We start from the raw sequence: 10,662 nt of genomic DNA, 5'->3' as shown, positions 1-10,662 counted from the left end.
TCCAATTTCACTTTTGAGCAGATAAAAATTTTATCGAACTTTAACCCGAGTGTGACGAATCCAGTTCCAGTTTTATTAATCATAAAAAATTCGGGAGAAAACCAGGAAATTTCTGAGTGTGATATTTTAACTGATTGTATGATATATGACCTAGACCAGGAATCACAGTGCCTGTGTATATCTCAAGTTCGGAATAATTTAGTGATATCGGTGCCCACCCTAGAACAGAAGGATAAACTGTTATCATATAAGACATCTGCGTTGATATTAAGTTTATGCTTATACAAAGATGATATACCTACATGTATTGAACTATCTGTACCTTCTTTATTTACTAAAATAGACCCTAAAGACCCTTATTATATTCTTGGGTAAGTAAAGCTTGTCAAAGTTATTTAAAGGGATTGTAAAAAGGTTTTCTAAAATTTATATGTTTATCGGGGACACTTATAGCATCAATTTGCACCATTCAAATTTTCAATCTGACGTCTGTGGCTTCTGCAATTTTCTAAAACTAAGTTTGTTATCGTAAAATATGCTTTATCACATAAGAACTTCTTGTTTGCTGATGTCATAAAACGTGTTAGTTTTAGTGGAATTGCAGGAGCCACAAGACGTCTGATTGAAAATTGGAATGGTGCAAATTGATGATATCAGTGTCCCTGATACACATATAAATTTCAGAAAACCTCTTTACAATCTCTTTAAGAATTTACATTTTCACTATCAAAGAATAACAATAAAAAGCAGTGTATATGGTTATTTTAGGAAGATATTTGTCCACTTTCAGATCTGATTCATATTTAAGCAGTTCATTCTGTTGATTTGAATTGTTGTATTTGGTTTTTTTTTCAGGCAGAGAGCCAGTAAATTAGACCAAGATGTATACAGAGCATTAGTAGCAGACGACACTGACATGAGTTGTTTCCCCTTGACTGAAAAATGGAGGAAAAATATTACCAATCTTCAAGCTGAGAGTCAACAAAGGTAGGAATTTGGCTTATTAATAAAGATCCACCCTTTACCATTGGCCTTGATCTTTAAGGCATCTTAATCCAGACTGGCATGAAGTAGGACATAAAACTCCAGGCTGGCATGCTACTTCTTGTTATTTAAAAGGGACATATGTGCCATTTTGGGGGGTTGATTTGAGTCTTGAATATGTAAATAGTCTTCAGAAGTATTAGATATGTTTGAAAATGACATATTTACTTCAAATATTCTTGTTTCTGAGACTAAACTATGATTGTCCAAAAAAAATGGCGGATCTGTCTCTTTGATGCATGTTTTTGTACCTTTCTGGTTTATGAAAACCAATATGTGGTTCTAAACTTGATTAGACTATGCTGTTACAACAACCACTTGGTTTTAACAGTAATGACTCAATTTGATCTTTTCGAATTACAGTAACCCATTGTTGAATCAAAATGGTGCAGAAGTAAATAGTTTTTGAGCTACAACAAAGTGAATTTAAGACCATAATAGTCATTTTGTTTCTCATTATCAAAATTTATTCAAATTTGCTTGATTTTCTACTTACAGTTGGCCCAGTCCATCGAGAATCAAAAGAGAAAGCAGAATGTCAGGAGAGTTTCCTATGATGAGTCCATTGGTTGGTCATAGTTTCAGTACCCCCTCAGTGCCGCGTTATGCCTCACCTTTCCCAGGTTCAAGGACATCTCTCTCACCGTCAGTCTTTCAGTTCACTCCCAAAACATCTCGACTGACTTCCTCACCCCATCCTCCACAGTTCAATCTGGAGAAACATCTAGAAGAGTCTAACATAGAAGATTGAAAGATCTAGGAAAGATTGATCCAGTCTTTTTAAGGAAAGAAAAATCTTGTCTTATTGAGTAAAAGATTGCTCCAATCTAATTTATGAAAAGTTTGACCCAATCTTACTGAGTAAAAGATTGCTCAAATCTAATTTATGGAAATTTTGATCCAATCTTACTGAGTAAAAGATTGCTCCAATCTAATTTATGGAAATTTTGATCCAGTCTCACTGAGTAAAAGATTGCTCCAATCTAATTTATGGAAATTTTGATCCAGTCTCACTGAGTAAAAGATTGCTCCAATCTAATTTATGGAAATTTTGATCCAATCTTACTGAGTAAAATATTGCTCCAATCAAATTTATGAAAAGTTTGATCCAATCTTACTGAGTAAAATATTGCTCCAATCAAATTTATGAAAAGTTTGATCCAATCTTACTGAGTAAAAGATTGCTCCAATCAAATTTATGAAAAGTTTGATCCAATCTTACTGAGTAAAATATTGCTCCAATCAAATTTATGAAAAGTTAGATCCTATCTTACTGAGTAAAATATTGCTCCAATCAAATTTATGAAAAGTTTGATCCAATCTTACTGAGTAAAATATTGCTCCAATCAAATTTATGAAAAGTTTGATCCAATCTTACTGAGTAAAATATTGCTCCAATCTAATTTATGGAAAGTTTGAATCAATGGGGCAACTGTCGAGTCCTTATTTAAAACGCGGCAACTCTGTTGGGGCATCATAATTGCAAGATCTTCTCTCAAGAAAATTTTCGAAAAAATTAATTGATTTGGTTCATTCTGACACATATTTTGGGGCAAAAACGTATACAAATCATATTTTTAAAAAATAAATTGGCAGTACTATTAGGGGTGCAAACTTTTTTGTACTACTAGCGCCGCCACTGACCCAGAAGCACTGAATTCAGAATTTTTCTTAACTTGAAGACGACAATGCTACCACAACAAATTGAGTTTTACCAAGGACAGGATTAAATGTTATATTATATTTGTTGATTGTAATTGTAAAAATTTTGTTGTGTATAACATATAATCTACATTGTAATAAACTTATTGTTATATTAGTGTATTTGTTGCTTTTTACCAGGGATGTTAATTTGGTTGTATTTGCCAGTCCTGTCTCCAAAATGTCCTCTCTTTGTGATATAGATGTTGAGGACATGTTTTTATTTCATAACGAGCTTGCGCAACACTTTTAAGCAGAAAATGAAAACAGTTACGCACTGCGTCAGAACCACGCAAAGCCTATGGATCTCGTTTTTTTTTCAATTTCGGACCACCTTACGTTTTACCAACCGCATGTCCAGTGGACGTATCTACCCGCGTCTTACTAGGCTCACATTTTTCTTTTGGGATGAATCTTATTGCAAGCCTAGAAACTTTAGGTCCGATACTGTGAAATTATGTGTTCGAGATGACCGCATTGTTTCTCCACTATGGTCAAAATACTACAAACCCCGTCTTATCTACTTTTGTGAAAATGAAGCCCCCATATCATAGCCTCAGGGAGGGGTAAGTAGGCGTGGTGAAAACAATAGTTGGTGAACGATACAAAGCAAATTGCCCGTATCACATCATTCGATCTCATTACGCGACAGTGTTTTATTGGTTTGCACTCATCAGGATAACTTCTTCATATAAAGTTTACAGATACAGTTTCATTAGCATACAATATACGCCCATAGGGAATTCTCATTGTCACTTTTCTTATAAGTCTTCACTGTCCCTTCGACCAATCATACCTTAGTTTTAAAAACAGGAATTCTTTAGCTTACATAATCAGTAATAGTGTACACAGCTCATCGTCAAAGTTTGAGCCCACAAATCCATGTGTATCCGTAATTATTCACGTTTGAAAGTTAAAAATGCGACTCGAATTTTAGTGAGACTATGCCATATATAGAAAACACATATATATGTATAGGAATAGACAGTGAAATTTCTAGTTTGAGGTATATTTGAAGAGATTATGCGATTTTCGTGCGTTTTGGGACTTCTTAAGACTATTAAAGCACAATAAAGACCCAAATTGATCCCCGGAAATGCGGACTGTTTCCCCTTTAACTTTTTGTGCTCTTGATAATTAGAAGAAATAAGGTCCTACTAATCACATCATTCATCGCATTTACTACTATTTTATGGGTTTACAGTTACCGGGAGATCTATTTCATGTATGTACGTTACAAAGATACAATTCCACGTTGTTTTTGTTTTGTTTTTTTTGGGTTTTTTTTTTTGTTGCTCCCTGCCTATTTTTGAGCTCTTGGTAATGTTTTTTGTTTCGTCTAAATTTTCTGTTAGCTACCACAAAGTTACTCTATTTTGTATCGTAAGTCCAGTCTGACATACTTAAGAACTTCTTGTTATCAACAGAACCCAACGACAAAGTGCTATTTCCAATTCACGACATTATACCCTCCATAGCACCACCGCATTTGTTTTATTATATTGTTTTCAGTTTTACAAAATGTAATTACTGTGATAATTGCGTTGGCTGAAACTTTTCTGGACATTTGACCTGTACTAAGCAGAGATTTCGTGGACTTTTTTCACCCCAAGGGCGGAATCACCAATCCCCACCCTCGCTTCTGCTGCCAAGTCAATATGATATTCAGTTTGAAAATTATCAATGATGAAATCGAAATGTTAAAAACCACTGGAATTATTTAATAGATCAAGCGTATCAACCTAAAGCAGTTGTTCCCGAACTTTCTCAGCCTTCACACCCCATGGAGCAATCACCTGGACCTTTCACACCCCAAAAATTTGTTTCATCTACATTTTAAGCATGTGTTGATGTGAAGTAGTCTCTCAACTAAAAATAAATGTTTTCTTACACCAGTTGGCCACACCTCTGACACCGTAGTCCCATACCCCCAAGGGGTGCAAACACCCCAATTTGGGAACCAGGGATCTAAAGTAAACTGCAGTTGATAAATTACGAACTCGACTGCCCTCTTCTTAATTTTCCCTATTTACCTCTCTGCACCGAAATTTGACACCTTTCGCTTTCTCAAATTTTAATACAAATTCAAACCCCTTTTGGACAGTATTTTGATAGCTTTTTAATCTTAAAGTTAGAAATAATAAAATTGGTTTTAATCGGTTGATTTGGACATTTATAGCTGTCTTAAAAACCATGGTAATAATTCGCGACAGGCCAAAATAACTAGGCAGTGACAAATTTATGGGGAAAAAATTGAAGAAAATTGAAAGGAGTGATCAAATTTCGACAGGTCCTGTCTGAGGATTGGACATATGGCATTTTGAATGTTTTCATCCGAATTCTTTATAAGTCCCAATTTTCACTGATTTTTATTCATTTTGGGATCTCTGACAGTTAGTGACCCAGGGAACAATTTCTGTCAAAATGAAGGTAAGCTTTTTTTTTTAGTTTTGAATGAAGATTCTCTAGAAATTTTAATACGATACAACTTTGAGAATCCTAAGTATTTCTTTAAATACAACGTGAACCCATGTGACTTTTTCTTGCACACAATTAATTGTGTTCATTGTAAAATCAGTACGCGAATTCTTGATTTGCCAAAATGTCGAAGGCTTCAAAACTAAAAGGGACGATAGATCGACGTTTTCAATTAGATATACTTATTTGGTCAAATTGCATACAATTAAGGTGAAGTAGGACGTAAAACTCCATTCATTTCATTTAATTTACAATTAAGGTGGAAATAAAAACAAACTTGTTCAGAATGAGTTTGGTAACACGTTGGTAAAGGTTTAAGCAATTAATTTGACGAAATTAGTTTGTTTCGTATGATTACAGACAATTGTAAGAAATTGGAGAGCAACACTCGTATGTACGCTTTCAGTACTACAGTGCAGGTTTAAAGAGGGATTCCCTTATTTTCATAAATGAAAATGTTAATACTAATATGAATAGAAAGCAGAGGTGTTCTAATGACTTGGAAAAAGTCCAGTTTGTCTCACATGTCCATAATTAATTCATAATTAGCTTAATAAGAAGAGAATTACCAACAGAATTCCAGTGAGTGACCGATCAAGAAAGGTCAAAAAGTCTCTATTTTTTGTTTAACCAGACTAAACATACATGGACATGCATTTAGAACATAATGATATGATTAAGAATACATGATAATTAATTAGAAATACGAATTAATCAAATAATTCATTTGACACGTAACGATAAGGAAAACCATCTTAAAATAAATCTGTAGAAGTATGTATAATGAAATTGGGTGTGGCACCAGGCAGGCTTTTTTTGATACGATCAGGAAGCTGTATCCTTCTCTATTCGCACTATTGACTGGTCAGTCGCTGTAGAATGGAAGATATTTTGAAATATTTAACTGTCATGGTTCGATAAATTTTCAAAGCGAACAACGAACCACGTTTCTTATTAATAATGTACAGTGTAAGCCAACATACATTGCGATAAAAATAAAAAATTGACAGTATGGCGAAATCGAACAAAAGTTGCGACACGCCCTAGTTTAGGACGTGCATGAGAAGAAATGCAATTTTTGTAGATATGTTACATAATTGTTTTCATAGTTCACCAGATTACATCAATATGTAGCAAGTATTACGCAAGTGAAGATAAGAAGACCTCAACCGGACCAAAAACATAATTTTTATCTGTTTTCCTGCACTCATTATGTAACCGGGTTAGCTATTGGCTAATGAATTTTTCTCTCTTTTTAGGTCCTTCTTTGTCTCGCAGCTGTAGTAAGCTTCGCCTCGGCCATGTTTGCTCCACAAATAAACGGATTCTCCGATTTCAGTGATCCAGCAAAGTTCGACAATGGTTTCAACGGTGGCATTGGCGAAGGGAAAACTTTTGATGTCAATGATATGCACAATTTCCCCGACTTCAGTCATGGGTTTGGAAATTTCGACGATAGCAAAGGAACGCCGGATCAGCACGTCTTCAATGCCCCCAATAAAAATCTAAATAACAATGCTGAACAAAATTTCGATGATCAACATCTCAACAACTTTTTATCTAAAGGTGACGCTGGTATTCCAGGGGGTTTCCGTGGAGCTGATCACAACAATGGTTTCATCAATGACACCGTTTTGGTAGCTGGAACTGCAGCTGCTCCCACAGTTGGAAGTGGAGGAGGAGTAGGAAGTGTGACAGCTGATCAACAAAATGGTCTCGCCAATCGTCCTCCAGGTTGCAACCCTGATCACGAAAGTGGTTTCGTCACCGACACAATTACCGCAGCCGGAAGTGTTGCAGCCAATCAAGGTAACGTAGCCGACTCTACCAATAAACAAAACGTTGGGAGTGGCAGGCATAACCATATTTCGCATGACGTTACCAATGATATCCACAATGGTATTCACTTCAAACAACGAAATGGTGTTTACCAGCCAAACAATCAATTTGCTCCAGAACAAGAATTTCACGGAAACTCCTTTGATAAGACCCATGCTGATCATGACTCAAATATTAACCTTCCGTCTGTAGAGGATCTACATAAACACATCCCAACTCCAGTTGTCTTTAAACCGACCATTGCTCCATTTGTTCACCCAGATGGACCTGTTGGAGGACCAGTTACTGTTTCTGATATCCAATTTGATCATCCAGATCCACCAAAGAAATTCACTCATGATGGATTCCCATCATTTAACGGACGACAATCCAAATTTTCCAGAGCCAATGATATTCCCGGATTCTTCTCGGATCCTTTTGGTAGTGTTGGTGGTTCTAGTGGACACAGAAAGGGGCTAAATAGTCAGTCCTGTCCAACAATCAACAACCCAGCTGCTCCGTATGTTTTGAGCTCAACTGCATCTGACTACCCACGGTAAGCTTCGAAGATGTTCTTCTTTCTCCTTTATTCATAGAGGGTGCAAGCTATTTGTTCAATGAATAGTCAATTTCGCCTTCTGATATTTCTTCACATGAGGTGTCCAGTAACTAATTTCACAAATAGGAGACGAGTCAGCAAGTTACGTGTTTTGGTTTTTAAAGCCAAGTATTACCAAGTTACTGAAGATTATTATTTTTTCATCAAATTTAAAAAAAAAATTGTCAATTGACGGGTTTCACTATGTTTAATTTTCAGAGAAGATATTAACGCTGAATTAGCTAGAAGACCCGGGTTAAGATCTATGGTTGCAAATAACGGGCAGCAGAAACCTTCTCTTGATGTTGTGTAAGTATCCGTCGTTGCTTGTCACCTTTGCAATGGGTCCAGAGCTACTACCAGCGACGAACTACTGTGCCTGGGAAAGGAGATGTTCTTCCAAATATTACCCAAAACGTAATCAACAACGGTGGATCAATATTTAAGATGTAACCAGTAAAGGTCTATTTGTAGATTTCCAGGGTTTCATCAATCAAGAAAGGGCTAATCGGCAACAATCCGTGTATTTTTGTGACACAAGAAACCACGGCATTGGCAATTTATGATGTATTAGAATTTGCAAAGACCGCTGTTTTGACAATTTGGTTCAAAAAATATACATATCGACATCTGACAAATATAAGAACTTTAGTCATACAAGAAGCCGTATTAAGATCATTTTCCTTTAGCATTTTTTGCGACGTTTATCACATTTAATGCAGAGAATACGGAGTTGTAGAAGCCACGGTTGGATGTGATAAACGTCGTACTAGAAAGTCGTTGCTAAAGGAACATAGATCCGGTTAAATAAAAAAAAGTTCCTAATGATTTCAGTGATGGTACAGCCAGCTGTGTGTCCAGTCAAAATTCTTTAAGAAAATTCAGAAGATATAATGGTGCATGCTACGTCTTGGATGGTGAAGCAGTTGACATGGTCGATTGCCAGTAAGTGTTAAATTCATTTCAATGATTTGAGGACATTTCTAATTGTACTTGTTGGGTGGTGGTAAGTTAAAGAAAAAAGCCCATAGCCAGACTTGATTGTTCGGAGAGATACGTAATATATCCGAAGGGACAAAGGTGTATAGTGTGTATTGGCAGTAATGGAATCGGTCGGTTATCAGAAATTTTTCAGGGTGGCAATCCATTTTTTCGGGGAGCCTGTTCCTACAGGCCTGCCAATCGAAGTATCGAATTGAAAAGCGTAATGGTGACATAGAGTGTTATCGAAGCATAGATTAGACCTGCTTCACTAGCTTAACCCTTCATTGTTACAAAGTTAGTAGGTGTGCCTCTTTCCTCGGATCAGTGAGTTAGACGCTTGTTGCCTATCCTTTAGGTCCAAGCTTCAATCTCGGATTTTCCAACCCGATTTCCCCGTGTCAGTGATGCAGGTAAGATTGAAAAAGACTAGTCGATCGAGTGGGACAATAACCGAGACCCCGTGTGCTACAGGCTTTGCACGTTAAAGATCCATTGAGAGTTAGACATCGAAAAGGTGTAGGCTGATGCCGCTGTCCTGGCAAAATTTTCCTCATTGCACCCTGCATTGTGCAGAAAAGCCTGTAAATGTCATGAGCACAATCTGAAGATAAAAGCATCTTTTTATTTTATTTTTCAGATCCGCCAACTGTAACCAATGTAATACAAGTGGTGCCCAATCTAATATTCAAGGATTATGCGTGCCTCAGTACCAGAACATCAATGTCATGGCTTACTGTGTGAACGCTCCAGATGCTAACAACAAAATTAATCGAGAACTGGTTCCAGTTCCAAGTTTTTGTGGATGTAGAATGGTTCAATGTTAAGAAAGTTTTTGGTGGTGTATGTCTCCTTAATAGAAATTAGATTGTCGTAAAATTTGCTGCGAAAGTTTTCTACATTGCACACAAAGGCAGACTTATTAGATATGGCTATTGTATTATTAGTGGAACATCCGCTCGCTCAGGGACACTTTCTGTTTTCGTGGCACATATTGAGTTCCAATTTCTATAGAAAATTGAAAAATAGAAATAGCCTTTCTTGCTATTTCTACTTAAAATCTTTTCAAATCTGATTTAAACAATTTATTGTGAAAATTCAGAATTCTATGTCAAACATAATATCTCTGGAAAACTTTTGTAGTAAATCTTATAGTAATTTAACAAAGAGAGAATTTGGATGAAAGTTTGGTGTAACCATTATATAACTCTATATCGCTTATGTTCTATTAAACTGTATTATTATATCACTGCTTGTAATTCATGTCCAAGACCAAGGTCCCTTTTATGAGGAAATTCGATTATTTATATCATGGTTTGCAAAGGCTACCTTTTGAAAAGGAGGGATGGGTCGGGTAAGGAAATATATCTTTAATCTTCAGATATAGGACTTATATGGTCTCGCAACCATCAAAGACAATGGGTGGGTCCTTGTGCCTTTTTGATACAGGTAATTACCTGTATTTCCCCAGCTATCAACGCATATGAGGAGTACCTCCTTGGATTTTTTATTTTTTGGGAAGGGAGGGGGTGATTTCCCCAATCATCAAGCGTCTGTGCTATTTTTCACATCCACGTGTATCCGAATTATCTGTGTTAGAAAGTAAAAATGACGACTGGTCTTTTCTTGAAACTACATAGAAATTGAGAGTGAAATATATTTTAAGGGATTTTCGTGCGGTTCTGGTACTTCTAGTTCTAAAGGCTATTTACAATATATTCAACACCCAAATCAACCCCCGAAAAACCGACTGTTACCGACTGGCAAATTTCAACTATTTTGACCAAACCAGTCAAAGTTCAATAGATCAAACCACATCTAACAGTTGTTTACCCAAAGCCAAGCCTATTAGACTATGGGTAGTCCTACACAATGATGCTAATCAAATCCCTCGCGTATTGGGTATTTTTATGGGGGCTTTAAAAAGGACATCAAGGGGATTTCAACAGATGAACGACTGCATAAATATGTGTTTTTGTAATCCTTGAGTGATTGCTCGTGATGTTTTCTCATAAAATTCATAACAAAGGTGAAATTTGCAT

The 10,662-nt window shown here is 36.2% G+C and overlaps 1 protein-coding gene across 1 annotated transcript; it reads left to right on the top strand.

The window, feature by feature from the left end:
- Positions 1-5,169: 5,169 nt before the first annotated feature.
- LOTGIDRAFT_238005 (hypothetical protein) lies at positions 5,170-9,865 on the top strand (the record flags this gene model as incomplete). Its single annotated transcript, XM_009048716.1, has 5 exons — positions 5,170-5,175; positions 6,483-7,597; positions 7,859-7,948; positions 8,474-8,584; positions 9,261-9,865. 5 exons carry the CDS (start codon positions 5,170-5,172, stop codon positions 9,445-9,447), a joined length of 1,509 nt encoding a protein of 502 aa, XP_009046964.1. The 3' UTR covers positions 9,448-9,865.
- Positions 9,866-10,662: the final 797 nt, after the last annotated feature.

This window comes from Lottia gigantea (assembly GCF_000327385.1).
Source record: "Lottia gigantea unplaced genomic scaffold LOTGIsca_127, whole genome shotgun sequence".
NCBI classification, from domain to species: domain Eukaryota; kingdom Metazoa; phylum Mollusca; class Gastropoda; family Lottiidae; genus Lottia; species Lottia gigantea.
Note: the sequence above shows the minus strand (reverse complement) of the source record. Positions and strands in the feature narration are given on the sequence as shown.